General features: G+C 41.8%; 1 protein-coding gene across 1 annotated transcript; it reads left to right on the top strand.

The window, feature by feature from the left end:
- Positions 1-6237: 6237 nt before the first annotated feature.
- Positions 6238-14567, top strand: tcf15 (transcription factor 15). Its single transcript, XM_063074158.1, has 2 exons — positions 6238-6758; positions 14055-14567. Exons 1-2 carry the CDS (start codon positions 6285-6287, stop codon positions 14127-14129), a joined length of 549 nt encoding a protein of 182 aa, XP_062930228.1. The 5' UTR covers positions 6238-6284; the 3' UTR covers positions 14130-14567.
- The last annotated feature ends 835 nt before the right edge of the window (positions 14568-15402 follow it).

Genomic DNA, 15402 nt, shown 5'->3' with positions numbered 1-15402 from the left:
GGCCCAGAGCCATCAAATGCTCCCTATATGTTATCCTGTCTGAACAAGTACTGGCAAAGAGAGGCTGGCTTGCTAAAGAGAGGCTACACTGTTGCATCTCTAGGATCACATGGACTTATTTAGGGATCAATTTCAGTAGGGGTTCTGGAATAATGGAAAAGCTAGAATGATGTTTTAGAAATATATTTATTTGTGTTACTATTACCCGCTATGCCTGGTAATGGAAACACCAATGCCCAGGAATGGAAAGTCTGCATAAAGTAATGGAAACAGCCTAGTCCATCACAGGTAAAGCCCCCCCTGCCTTTGAGCACATTTACATGAAGTGCTACCACAAAAAAACAGTGTCCAGTGACAAAGACTCCCACCATCCAAGCCATGACCTCTTCTTACTATTACTATCAGGCAGAAGGTATAGGAGCCTTAGGTCCCATCCACCAGGTTCAGGGACAGTTATTGAACTTCAACTATCAGGCTCCTGAACTGAAATGGAAAACTTCACTCACCTCAGCTCCGAATTAATTCTACAACCTACAGAGTCACCTTCAAGGACTCTATAGCTCATGTTCTTAGTGTTATATCTTTATCTGCACAATTTATCTTCCTTTGCACAAATTTTATTATAAATTTTATTATATTTACTTAGTTTCTGTAAATGCCTGCAAGGAAATTTAAATCCAGTTGTTTCATTAACATGCAATAGTATATGGTAACTTTAATAATCATTTTTACTTTGCCTTTGAACTTCCTTTTCATTGTTTTATGTATGTCTTCATTAAATATACTTATTTTAAAAACTATTTGAAAATCATTTGCGTCAATTTTGGTAATTTTGTAAAAGTCTGTTGCCTGGGGTACCCTCTTCCCTGGAGTTCACAGCCCGGGTACGAGGGTCAGTCAACCCTGGAAACTCTCCAAAATTCCTCAGCTCAGGGGTAACTTTAGAAAACACCACTCACCTCAGCTAATTGTAATGCCGGATGAGTTCCAACCACTGTCGCATCCTAAAGGGAAAAACTTCTCTATAGAGGTGGTCCCATTGTGGAATGAATGGACTTTGATTGAATCTGCACTTTTAATGTAATGTATGATGAGTTGCGTTTGCCATCCTGAGCAAATTTGCATTAAAATTAGTTTGCCCTGAATTTGGTTCTGAGTTAAATGTACTTGTATTGAAATAAATTATTTACGTTATAATAAAAATTCTTACTTGCAATTTCATCTTACCCTAAAGGTCCTGGTTGCATCATCATTTGAATCAAATTTAAATCACATTCCAGAGGAGGTTCGTGAAAATGATTCTGGAAGTGAAGGATTAAAGTATGCGGAGCGTTTGATGGTTCTGGGCCTGTACTCAGTGGAGTTCAGAAAAGTAAGAGGGGATCTCATTGAAACCTATGGAACATTGAAAAGCCTTGACTGAGTGGGGGGGGGGGGAACCCGTTTCCTACAGTGAGGGAGTCTATGGCCAGAAGGCACAACCTCAGAAAAGAAGGAAGTCCATTTAGGACAGAAGTGAGGAGCATCTTCTCTAACTAGTGGTAAATCTGTGGAGAGCATGTCATTGGATATACTTAAAACGAAGGTTGCCAGATCTTTGATTAGTGAGGGGGCCTAAAGTTATGGGTGGAAGGCAGGAGAATGTGATGCGGGGGGGGGGGGTAAATCAGCCATGGTGAATAGTGGAGCAAACTTGACGGGCCGAGTGGCCAAATTCTGCTCTTATGTCTTATGGTTTTACGGTCATTGCTATGTTAACCGAGGCAAAAACGCATTTGTATTAAAGAGGTATTGGGATTTGAGGTAAACGCACTAAAGCCCCTCACAAAATAACAGTGCTCTCAGCGCATTTTAAATGAATGTGAATAAAGGCTGGAACATACGCTTTTCGTCTTCATTCCTTCGCCTTTGAGTCTGTAGTAATAGAACTAAGCACCGCTTTAGTCTGAATTATTTTAACGTTGCTCCTTCATCTTCAGAAACTATTGAAAGTGCAGCGTGGTGCATTTGGACAGCGCGGGCATTTCGCTCTCGGGGTCTGTCACATCTCATTCTAACCTCATCATTTGGCCTGCCTCAATCTAGAGTTCAATTTCGGTATAAGTATTAATCTTCAAAGAGCGGCAGTGAAGCGGCTGCCATGTGCATCTGGGGCGCCATATTTAGGTGTCGATATGCTAATAATACTCCTAATTTCACACCCATCACAAATTATCAAACACCCAAATCCATTTGAGACTAAACAAGTGACCAGGCTAAAAAAAAACTCGACTCTAGTTATTTTAAATAAAGCGATGCACCACACATTAAAAAAATGATATTCCCTCAGATCTCTGAAACGATATCAATGGCAGTTTAAAAAAACTCTTTAAACAGTGTAGCACACTTGAGATAACAAGTAAAACGTTGTTTGTTTGTTTGGTAAATATTTATCCAAAACTTTTACAATTACTAGAATTAGAATTGGCGAGGGGATGACTTTATTCGTTTCAGGCACTTGATTTTTTTTAAACAAAAATGCTCAAAATCGAGTTTTTGGTATTTTATTTTAAAGAAGCATTAATAATAACAGCCTGCCCACCGCCCCCCCCCCCCGCCCCATCCATCTCTCCCTGCCCTTGTTTATAACGAGCCTGTCTTTGCGATGGATGTTCGCAGGAGGCGGTCTGAAACAGCAGCCCGGCTCGGCTCGGCTCGGCTCAAGAATGCGCACCTGGTGGGGTTTTGTCCAACTCAACTGGTCTTGTTTTTCTAGCACTCCAGGACCATCGAAAGCCAAACAAGCTGCGGCTCGAGGGAGGGTAGGGGGAGGCGAGGGGGGTGGGGACGGAGGAGTGGGGTCACGGGCCAACACCGACTGTGGAATTTTAAGAGACCCCAACAACCCGTGAACACAAGTGCTACCAAAAGACAATATTTGTGTTGGGCCCTCTCGCCCAGGAAAAGGTTTCGGTGTTTTTTTAAAAAAACTTCCAAAACAAAAATTCTACACTTGGACTCATTGCACTTGTATTCCGGCAAATAAGCCAAAATATGAGTTCAAAGTGGTTGGGAATTTTTACGTTAAACTAAAATATTACGAAGACATTATAAAATATTAAAACTCGTGAATAAAATCTCGCATGTTAATGAAACAAATGGATTTAAATGAAATAAACATTGTGTTTTATGGATAATATTTATGGATAATATATCGATAAAATAATTAAATTGCTCTTTTAATTAAATTTGGGGAATAAACTCAATATGGTGGGTACTCACATTAACAAGGCCGTTTGTTCTCTGATGTTGTTTTGAAGAATGCTCTAACACAATAAGTTTATTCCCTGGAGAAGTCAGGGAATGTTCCAGCCTTGCAGACAACCCTTGATCGAGGTGAGGGGTAATCGCAATGCGTTCTCCGATTTTGAACAAGACCCCCAGGCGCTCAAGTATCACCGCTGATCCCTGCGGTTTCGTGAGGTGGATCGGGGGAACTGAGAGTCCTGAAGCCGTTCGTTTGAATTTTTGCGGCGATTCACCTGAAGAGCCCTGTTTTAAACTGAAGCGATAGTTCACAGTAACTGGGGTCCCGCGACACATACAGCAATATGTTTTGCAAACCCGTTCCAAAGAAGGTGCGTTGGGATAGGGCACAGCAAGCTGATTACATTGTACATACAAGACAAGATGATATTAATAAGTTTTGAAGCCTCGCCGTCTTGATGAGAAACCAGCACATCAACTCCTTGGGGGGGGGGTGGATTTGGGATTAATCCCACTGTGAAATTCTGGGAGGGATTGAAAGACGCATACCGTTTGGGTCAGATAGGAAGAGTTAAATAACACCACGTTTTCAGCAACACAGACAAAATGCTGGTGGAAATCAGCAAATCGGGCAGCATCTATGGAGGGGAATAAACAGTCGACGTTTCGAGGTGTATTTTGTCTTCATTTAATTAAAGAGACAGGCGTACCTGATTCTACGATTCTGAAACCCCATTCTGCCATGGTCGAAGAACAAAAATGGTAGAATTGTACCCACTTCCTCCCCCCCGCCCCGACCCCGTACAGTCCCGCAACTTAAACTAGACACGGGCAATAAACTGGCTTACATAAGAAGCCCAAGGGGGTAGATTCTGGAGAACACTCGCTAATCACATTCCCATTACAGGTTGTGACCTCATTAAAAGCTGACCGCTTTGAATTTTAAACAAATTGCAGGTTTTGATCCCAGCACTTCAATGACGTGCCACTGTTAACCAAGAAACGTGCACTGGTGCCATATGTATTGACACGCGTGCCAGTCTGGTTGGAGCGCGCGCACGTGTGTGTGTGTGTGTGTGTGCGCGCGCGCGCGAGAGAGAGAGCGAGAGAGAGAGAGAGAGAGAGACTGTGCGCGTGAAAATGTATGTATATGATAGAGTAAGAATGTGTAGGATAGTCTGTGTGTATGGGAGAGAAAGACTGTGACTGTGCGTGCATGAGTGTAATTATATGGATGTGTGAGTGTGACAGCGTGCGAAAGACAGTGGTTGCGCGTGTTTGTGTATGCGTGAGAGACCGTGTGTGCGCGTGAAAGCCTAATTATGAGTGTTGAGAGGTCGTGTGTCTAAGTGTGTAAGAATGAGTATAACAGTGTGTGTATGTCTGAGAGAAAGGCTCTGTGAGTGTGTGTGTGTGTGTTTACACATACCCATGTTTTATAATAGGCGTTGCCTTGTCCTAGTTTGTTTTGTGTTCATGATTGTATATGCATGGTATACATGTCTGTATATATAGTGCATGTGTTTGTGTGCTAATTGTGTTTTGTGCGCATATTCGTTGCATGTGTGTTTATATGCATTTATTTGTGATATGTGTGTTTATTTGTGTAAATGCATCTGTATGTGCCTATATTTGATTTGAGCAGATGTGTCTTTGTGACCATATAGATATTACTTCGATTAATACTAATTACAGTCATGAAAACGCATCTCGCACGGAGTAAAGATTGCGTGGACCAGATCTCAACTTTAATAGCTAAACAAATAATCTTCTAAAATTCCGGAACATAAGAGGAACTAAACGTTAGGTTTGAAACAGATGCCCGATGAGGGGGTTCTATTTCTTGATTCCGTAGGAACCATCCCTTTTTGCCTGTAATACATTTATACCCTCATGACGCACAGTGAGTGCATGGGTAACTGGATAGATTGCTAATCGCCGTTTATTGCTATACGCACATAGTCCGTTCCAGATGTGGGCCCGGGTTAGTGAAATAGTTATTCCAAAAAAAATTAGTTTCTACATCTTCCTGAAACACAGTCGATGAAATTAAAACAGAAAAATAAATTCTATACCGAGCACTCGAAAAATGTTCCTCCCATATCCCGTGGTTTCTGGTCCCCGTCTTAGGTTTAAGCAACTCGAGACTAAATGTTATATTTTAGAAATAAAAATCTATTGAGTAGCAAAAGGAATATCGCCAAATAGTATTTCGACGCTAACCAGGGAAAGAGACTTAACACGATTTACCTGTTAATCGTTTCCTCTTGAAGAAGCATCTACTGAGATCTTAAATGTCAATGTCCTGCAAGAGGTGCGGAACCAGCTAAAGAGCAGCAAATAATCTGTTTTCTATAATACCATAAGGCTACACTAAAAAAACAAGGTACTCTAGAGCGGAAACACAGCTGCAGTGTTTTAACAGACGCGGGGAGCAGAGGGAATATGCATTTGTAATTAAGTTTTGGTGAAACTGAAAAGAGGGTCTGGCTGGGAACTCGTTGCACGGTGCGGAAGAAGTCTCGGTTTGAGAGGCACGCACCTCGGCGGGGACCCTTCGTGAGGAGAAGCCAAAGTGTCAAATATTAATCCCCTCTCGAAAGGGAAGGTCAGGTGTTTTCGTAGTGAAAGAACTCGGCGAGGTTTCAGTTTGGGAAGTGTTGGGAATGGGTTCTAAACGGGACCATTGCGGGGGTGTGTTTTAAACGCGTCTGTTACTTTTGTCTTTGACACATAATTGATGAAAATATTGACTGCTCTCGGGAGGAAGGGGATGAAGAACACTGCCCATTGGTTTCTGGAAGACGTGCGTGTCTGTTTAAGCCCCTCCTCTGAGATATAAAGGGAGTTTTTGGAGTTTTATCTCAGCAGATCTGAATGGTTGTGGGGTCGGGCGTTGTGCGTGGGGTTTAGTTGGCACTTCTTGTTTGGCGGCTCCGCGGGACGCACAGTTAACAGCTGCCAGGTTGCGTACACCCGGGGAGTGGAGTGGAGTGGAGGGGAGGGGAGGGGAGGGGAGGGCGTGTGAGGGCCAAGCCATGGCTTTCACCATGTTGCGCCCCGTTGCCGCTCGACACTTTTACCCAGACATCAGCCTACACTCGGACGACGACGAGAACAAGAGCGAAAGCGACGGCTCCGACCGGTCCTTCGACTGTTGCAACGGCGTAGCGAAGAGGAGGAAGGTATCCTTCTCCAAGGGTTCGGTGGTGGTGAAGCACAGACAGGCGGCCAACGCCAGGGAGAGGGACAGGACTCACAGCGTCAACACCGCTTTCAGCGCCCTCAGGACACTCATTCCCACCGAGCCCGCCGATAGGAAGCTCTCCAAAATTGAGACCCTGCGCCTGGCGTCCAGCTACATATCCCACCTCGGCAACATTTTGCTGGTGGGGGAGGAGGGCGTGGATGGACAGCCATGTCTCACCGCCGTCTACAGCAGCCAGGCCGAGTTCGAAGGACAGCAGCCCAGGTCAATCTGTACGTTCTGTCTCAGCGACCAGAGGAAGGGGGTAGGTGCTGTTTCTGTCTCTACGTTCGCACTCTGCAGCCGGATCATCTGCGGATGTGAAGGAGAAAAGGAGGGGTCATCTGAAATTTAATCCCCAATACAAAGGCCAGCGTGTGGAGAGTCAGAGAGAGAAAAAGAGACAGAAAGTCGCGCCGTTAGGCCATTCGGCCCTCTCCATCTCTGCCAGCTTACAGAAACTTCTGCGTTACCACCTCTCTCTCTCTCGCCCCAACCTTATCTTTCTCCCTATCTCTATCTCCCCTCCCCGTCTCTCTCCCTTTCTCTCTCCTCCCTCTCTCTCTATCTCTCTCCAGTCCGCATCTTGCATTTCTAGTCAAGTTTCCAGCTGTTTATTTTTCTGAATTAGAACCCAATTCAGACGGAGCATTTACCGAGAGGTGCGTGGATTCAAGAACTAAGCCCCTCACTACTGTACGGGTCTGATGTCCTGGTGTTTTGAGCGCTGGAGAGAGTGGTCTCAAACATGCCCAAAGTTCATAGAAATTGAGCTGGGTCTAGTCCAGTCAGTCCATCTATACCAATTAGAACCCGTATAGATATAGCCATAGAGTACAAAACAGGCCCTCCAGCCGACCACTTACATACTGACCATCAGGTACCCATCAATACTAAACCCATGTACCAGCTCTCAGTTTTAGTCTACAGTCTTCTAAGCCTAGAGGTGCTAATCTTTTTATACATTGTGAGAGTATCTGCCTCCACCACCTTCTCGGGTAATTCATTCCAGATTCCAGCTACCAATTGTAATTTTTTTTTTAAAAAAGCAAACAAAACTACATCTCCAAAGTGCCTCAAATAAGTTGATCATCCTACACTGAAATATATGAAAGGTTTTAAGGGCCATGGATTTATAATGAACAAGATAAAGATCTTATTCTTTCACAAAATGGTACAATAAAATGTGAAAATTTGGCTTACAACATTTTATGAGTGGGAGTGCTATGAATGAGAGAACTAGAGAATATTGAATGAGTTACCGCATCACCTGTTTACCTTCACTTTGGATTCCAACAATGCAGAGCTCTTGAGTTCAAATCTTTCCACTCACTTCTCTCCATCCCTGTTATAGCCCTCTGTTCCACATTTGCCTAAACTTCCTGTTCACGCCATTATGCCCTTGATAAATGTTTCTATTGTCACCCGAGTTATTTTGGACCCTTTCTCTAGCTCTCTAATATAACCTCCTTTGGACCAATGTCTTATTTTAACAATGCTCCTGTGAAGTCTTGTAATATCTCTGCATATTAAAGTTGAGAAAATTATGGAATGTTAGAATCAGAATCACATTTATTATCATTAACATATGATAATATATCTACATGTCTATTTATCTCTATAGAAAGATATAAATTAAATAATTAATGCCAAAAGAGAGCAAAAATAGTGAGATATTTTTCATGGTTTTGTTACTAGAAATGTATGATTTTGTATTTATTTTAGTTATTATTGAAACAAATGTTATTTGGTATGCTTTGGAATTATATTTGCCACTTTATTTAATGAATTTTAAAATGTTTTGTCTTAACATTTACTGGAATTGAATGAATAGTGGTCTAAGATTATGAAGTTTGTCTTAAACTTAAAAGTTTGTCTAAGGGAGTAGGAGATTTTCAGCTAAATTTCAGTCCCAATTATAAATATGCACCATGGTGAACTCCACTGTTCCCACTAAGCTGCATGGCTACACATCAACTGAAATACTCCCATGTATGTAGCTTTGTTGCCGCACAGTTATTCATTCTAAATATTCATAGTATGCATATTCCTAAAAAGAACATTTAAAATTCTGGCAACACACATAAAAGTTGCTGATGAACGCAGCAGGCCAGGCAGCATCTCTAGGAAGAGGTGCAGTCGACATTTCAGGCCGAGACCCTTCGTCAGGACTAACTCAAAATTTAAAATTCTGAGCAGTTTTCAGGCCATGTAAAAATTTCCTGCTCAGATCAATGGTTGTTCTGTGCAATTGTAAAAAAAAATTAGAGGGAACATTAATGATCTCTCAGCTACAGACTTGGTATTCCAACTTGTGATCTAATAATATGCTCCCGATTAGAGTTTCTAAAGTAATGGCATTTGCATTGATACAAATTACAACACTCACTATAGAAACAAGGTCAACAAACATTCACTTATTTTCTGCCCTCAAATTTTAAATGTGTCATTTTTGCTAACCATAATGTCGTATGTAAACTTTCAGAGTTTTGTGCTATAGCCTGTCGTTAATGTGACCAATGTTTCCAAAATAAATTCAAAATGCTGAAATTCAGCTTAAGTAAATGTTTGAATAAAGTTTACCATAACATTTTAAACTTTATTGAAAATGCTTAATTGCATTTTTTGCCAGTTACCCAAATATAAACTGGTTTGAAGAAGCTTCTTTCCTCGCCAATACAAGGGCTTGAGGTGAATTGATTTTTGTGCATTTATTATTGTGACTGTAACTATCTAATTTAGTTTTTTTTCAGATTTTAGCCACTTCTCCATGTTAAAGAATTCTAAAACAATCATTTTAGACAGTAGTTGAAATGTGTCAGTGCAGCTTGCAAAATTGATATAATTTCTGACTTCCACAATTTCTAAATATTGCCATCTGTTCTATGTGAATCTATTTCCTGCAATTCTCTAGCTTATAGCCAAAAAAAATGCAATTAGGAATTTTCCATGCTTTCAATGGAAAATTGAGGATCTTGATTCTTCCACAGAAGAAACTGAAAACGTGTACTTTATTAACATGGCTGAAGTCCCCAAAGAGAACAACCTAACGATAATAGGCAAAGGTTAAACAGGTACACTTTACTCTTTGTGGGTCTGCCTTTAATTCTTAGGTCAGTGTAGCCCACCTGTCTGACAGGAAAACTGTGACATAAGCTCTATAACTAGTTTCATTCAACACAACTAAAATCTGTTGTTTGGATCTGAGTGAAGTTCTTTCTCTCCCTGGTGCTGGTCGGAACACAATGTTGTACCATCATTCAAACAACATAACCCTTTTACAGATTAACAGATGCTAAAGTAACATGCTTGTCAAAACTTGAAATAAGTTTTTGATGTACATTTGTATTAAAATACTGATAATAGTGTAATAATATTTAATTTGAGTAGACATAATGGAAAACAAATCCAATGATCAGAATGCAGTTTCCCCAATTGAGATTTTCTTTCTAATAACTTTTTCCAGTTTTAGTGATTTCATTTCAAAGCACATCTATGCTAATGAACTTGATATATTTATAGAATAGATTAAGAGAATCTTAGCGAGGCACATGAATATGCAGAGATTGCAAATTGCGGACCTTGGTAAGGCAGAAGGAGCTCATTCAGTTAGCTGTTCAATTATTTTGGCAACTGTCTCGGGCCAAAGGGCCTATGCTATACTATTCTATAAACATGGGATTCTGCAGGTACTGGAAATCCAGAGTAACACACAGAGAAAATGCTGGAGGAACTCAGCAGGTCAGGCAGCATCAATGAAGAGGAATAAAGAGCCAAAGTTTCAGGCTGAAACTCTTCATCGAGCCTCATGAAGAAGACCTGATGAAGGGTTTCAGCCTGAAACGTTGGCTCTTTATTCCCCTCCATAGATGCTGACTGACCCGCTGAGTCCCTCCAGCATTTCTCAACAACAAATATCTTCAGAAAATGTATCATTAATACATTCTGAATCAATAAAATTACACATCCTGTTTTAGGTCAGGCTGATTACAAATTAGACTATAATAGTCAAGAGGCAGACTGCAGAATGTAAACTGATGCCTCAATACTTTAACCCCCTTTTGTCAAGTTCCTACTTTTTTGGGGGAGAACATGTTGCAAATGAGGGATTATTTAAGAATGTAGAAGATGGAGAAGGCCCATCATGCCTAACATCATTGCCTAGAACAGAGGTTCACAACCTGGGGTGCATGGCATAAAAAAGGTTGGGAACCCCTGGCCTAGAAAGTAACGTCCACTTTCCTGCCAAATCAGCCAGCATTCTGATTCCCTTAATGTTCTATCAGACTTGTTCTTGATTTACTCAACAATTAGGTCAATGAACGACATAATAACCCTTTAGTCATAGTAACAGATGCTATAAATAACATGCTTACCCAAAACTTGTAATACGTTTTTGAAGCCCACTTGAATTAAAATACTGATACTGGTGTAATAATATTTAATTTGAGTTGAAATTATGGAAAAGTAAACCCATCCAGTTAATAATCCTGTAATTCAGAATGTAGTTTTCCCAAATGAGAAATTTGCCCATTATTTCCAATTTCAATCATTTAGAACAAAATTCTCAGAATCAGGATCAGGTTTAATATCTTTGATATAAGTCGTGAAATGTGTTGTTTTGCAGCAGCAGTACTGTGAAATATATAGTAATAAAATTACAATAAAATCTATTTTTAAAAATTTAAATTAAATAAAATTAAATTAAGTAGCTCAAATAGAATGCATGTTTAGTTATATTATGAATCGGCTAATGATCTAAAGTACCATTTACACAAAAAATAAGAGATTGAAAGGTAAAAGACTAGCTTTATCTGTCAGATGTACATTGAAACATTCAGTGGTGTATCGTTTGCATCAAATCAAATCGGCAGGGATTGCACTGTGCAACCCGCAAGAGTCGCCACACTTCCGACGCCAGCAACTCACTAACCCAAACCCAAACATTTTTGAACTGTGGGAGGAAACCCTAGCTCCCGGAGGAAACACACGTGGCCATAGGGAGAAGGCACAGATTCCTTACAGGCAGCGGTGGGAATTGAACCCAGATTTAACAGCCGGCGCTCTGAAGCGTTGTGCAAAGTGCTACACTACCGCGCCACCCATTGTCAAATGTTAAACAAAATGTTTTTTTTATTGCTGAAAATTTTGGGGAGCTTTTAATGCCACGGGAGAAGGAAGATTCGCTTGACTATGAATCAGTGGAGGGTCGATTCGCTCTGTCATTTCTTGGTAGGAGGGGAAAGAGTTATATGGAGAGATGTATATAGAGGGAAAGGCCAATCTCATTGTGACGAAGAATTCTGAGTCAGACTGATGGAAAAGATGGTGAGAGGCTATTTCTTCCGGCTGAAGAAAGTGGGAGTGATGCATTGTCCTGGTACGCGGAGGCATACGTTTCCAACTAAACAAAGAAGAAATCTGAGGATTGTAATCCTTTGCAATACTCTGCCTCAGCAGTTTACGGGTACAGATACACGGGGTTATTGTGTTTGTTGGAAACCATCTTTTGGTGGGTTGGGGGGGAGGGAGTGGGTGCCGAAATAATGAGGGGCCACAAGGATCGGAAAGGAAAGTGGACTTGAAGTTCAGATTTATCTTGTGCGATCAAGCTTGGCGGCAATACGACAGGAAAATGGGGTTGAGGGGGATAATATATCAGCCATGATGGAATGACGGAATTGACTCGATGGGCCGACCGGCCTACTTCTACTCCTATGTCTTATGGTGTTATTTCTCTTCCTGTTAACTGATGCAAACAAATAAGAACATGACAATACATTTGGCCCTGGTGAAGGGTCTCGGCCCGAAACGTCAACTGTTTACTGTTTTCCATGGATGCAGCCTGACCTGCTGAGTTCCCCCAGCATTGTGTGTGTGTTGCTTTGGATTTCCAGCATCTGCAGATTTCCTCGTGTTTGTGATACATTTAGGTTTTGTTAGATGTAAAAATTATTTACATCACGAAGTCTTTCATCTCGCTCTGTTTAACAACCATAAACAGTCAGCCATAAACATCAGTGATTAATAACTTTTTAACATCCTTTGGACTATTGTTAACTAAAATAGGCACGTCTTATCGCAACCAATTAAATTGTTGGAAAGTGACAGATGGGAATGACCAATGAGGTAGCTGGAAAGTCAATCAGGTTACTCAAAATGACACCGAACTTCTTTTCTGTAAAAAAAAACAGCATAACATATGTTATATTACTTGTATTTTACCAATGTCTCGTTACTGAGAAGCAGAGCAGATGAGATTTTGTTTTCAAATCCTTATGGCCTTTATTTTCACCTACCTAGATCCCTCCTCCGCGTTATGCGTGCCGATGCTGTAGTGTTTTTTAAATCTCCGAACTCTGTTTAATCAATAATAGTAAACTGCCGGCAGTAAATGCAAAGTATCAAATTAAATGGGTTTTGCCAGCCTTCATAAGCTCCTCAACCTTGTGCTAAACGTTCAGGACACCACCTGAACCGCTCAATACAATTACACACATTGTAGCTCACTTCCGGCACGAACTACGCCACATGTGGTGTTTGTTTTACTAAATTTAAAATATTTTTTCTGCAGTCCCTGTATGAAAGAACGGCTCCCCTAGGAAAATCATTATTTTAAATACAAATTAATGTTTGCAATTCATAACTTTGCGAGTGCCTCCAGGAAAAGTGTTTGTTATTTTATGTAAAGTTATATTTCTGGATTGTTTAAAGATACTTCTCAATTGAAGAAAGACTTGCTGGCTTGGAGTATAAACAAAACGTTGACCCATTGGCCCGAGTGACCTGTGTTATTTAGTTTTTATATCTCGACATGCCTTGTTGATTTACTAACACTTGGCCTGGTTTGTGAGACTATCAGCAATCAGCCAGTTCGTTTATAATACTGCTATTTCCTCGTTGAGCGATTAAACTATCTAAAACCGCAGTATGCTTTAATATCAGGCAGCGATATCATTTCTAGACGCCGCTGTTTGTTAAGCCCTCAAACTTCCTTCGAAGTAAACGATTACTCGGGGCTACAAGAGCAATACATATATTTTGGAGGGGGTGGGGGAGAAAGATGTCAGGTGCGCTGGAGATTCGGAGCATGAAGGAGGAGGGTGGGGGAGAGGGGAAAGGAAGCCAGGTTTACTTTTTTAAGTGACTCCCACATAGAACAAACAGCGATGTGAACTGTATCGCGTTGCAAATTGGTTACAGTTCTACAGTTACAAATACCATGTCATTAATATGTTACCCGATCACCTCTGAAATGGGCCACGCTTCTTGTCTCGCATTTGGAGTTTAGCGACCTCACCAAATCCGAACTACAAACATAAAAACAGCGTTTCCCCCTTAAGTTATAATATCCTGTATTTAACACCGTTTTAAATTAAATTCCAAATTGGATATTACCGATGCTTAAAATCAGAACATTGTATAGGTAAGTTTGTTTTTAATATATTGTATGAAGGCAAAATTATGGAGGAAAAAACTTTTGCAATTTTGAGCCATGATTACATTCAATTGCGGCTGGTTCTGTTTATGTTATAAGGAGCTTTTACTAATTGTTTTTCAGGTCAAAGAGAAGGACGCGAAGAGCGGGTTTGCGAAGATCAGGGGGCAAGCTCCTCTCCGGGTGCAGCGCCAGTGAATGTCGAGCGAGTGGCGGCGAGAGACCGAGAGACGTTTCGTTAGAAGAGCGTCGCCGGCGACCGGCCTAGGACTAAAGCGGCCAAAAGCGATCTGACAACAGATTACACGTGGCAAGCTTCTTTTTTTGGTGTTTGCACGGGGAGTATGGACACCGTCTTGGAGCCCCCGTCCTTCAAACAGTCACACATCCAAGCACACTGAACAGTAAACTTCTAGTTTTGACCTGAACGTTGAAGCCGCGCTCTCTCCGCACATTAGACACACTGGGGGCTGTGCGTGCTGCGGGCGATGTCAGAGAGCGAGGGCAAAAGCGACACTTTATAATGCCGAAGTCTGTCTCCATTTGGGGAGATCTGACCCTTTCCTAAGTGTTTGCGCTCCGTTTGTTGTAAATGTGTTTTTTTTAAGTATCTAGCCGAAATGTGAAGAAATAAAGGCAGACGTGAGTTCTGTTTCAGGGATTCGGTGATGTTTTGATACAAATAGCTCTAAACTCTCAAAGTAAAACTTCTAGCTAAAGATTGCTCTCCTATCCGATTTAAGGCCGGTGTAAATCCCGCTGACTCGTCGTCTCCTATGTGGTGAAAGAAACTTCTGACCGAATATAGCCGGATCGGAATCAGATTATCATTGATTTAAATACAAAATGCTGGAGGAACTCAGCAGATCAGGCAGCACCCGAACAGTCGACGCTTCGGGCCGAGACTGGTCCTGTTGAAGGGCGTCGGCCCAGAATGCCGGCTCTTTATTCCTTTCCAGACATGCTACCTGACCTGCAGAGTTCCTCCAGTATTTTGTGTGTGTCACTCTGGATTTCCTGCAACTGCAGAATCTCGTGTTTACGACGTTGAAATGTGCAGCAGCACAGTGCGATTACTGAGTTACTTCACCGGTTGCTTTAATCAGTGAACCAGCCAGCGCGGAGACTCCTGGTGTCGTTAGCCCGCACTGTCTGGCGGTTTTTAACCCCGCATTCCTGCACGTACCCCCACCCCCACCCGTCCACTTCTAAAGCCCTCTGAGGCATGCACGCTCATTCTACTGCACATTAATCTCTTCGCCGCTGGTGGCTGCCCTGGTCGCAAAGACTGGGTTGCCTTCCCTATAAACCTCTGGTCCTCCTTTGGGAGGCAATGTGAAACCGGCCAAAAATATCAAACTGCTGCAGAAACTCCCCGGGCCAAGCGGCACCGGTGGAAGTTTCAGGTCGCGATCCTCCCATCGACCTCCTTTGCCTCCACGGAATCTCCCGCACGCTCCGTGTTCCTCCA

Source organism: Mobula hypostoma, chromosome 2 (assembly GCF_963921235.1).
Source record: "Mobula hypostoma chromosome 2, sMobHyp1.1, whole genome shotgun sequence".
NCBI classification, from domain to species: domain Eukaryota; kingdom Metazoa; phylum Chordata; class Chondrichthyes; order Myliobatiformes; family Myliobatidae; genus Mobula; species Mobula hypostoma.
The sequence above is the reverse complement of the archived record's forward strand: the minus strand, read 5'-3'. Positions and strand labels throughout refer to the sequence as shown.

Coding starts and splice junctions, on each gene's coding strand:
- tcf15 (XM_063074158.1), top strand. CDS start 6,285: ATGGCTTTCACCATGTTGCGCCCCGTTGCCGCTCGACACTTTTACCCA. Junction 6,759..14,054: donor TCAGCGACCAGAGGAAGGGG/GTAGGTGCTGTT, acceptor ATTGTTTTTCAG/GTCAAAGAGAAGGACGCGAA.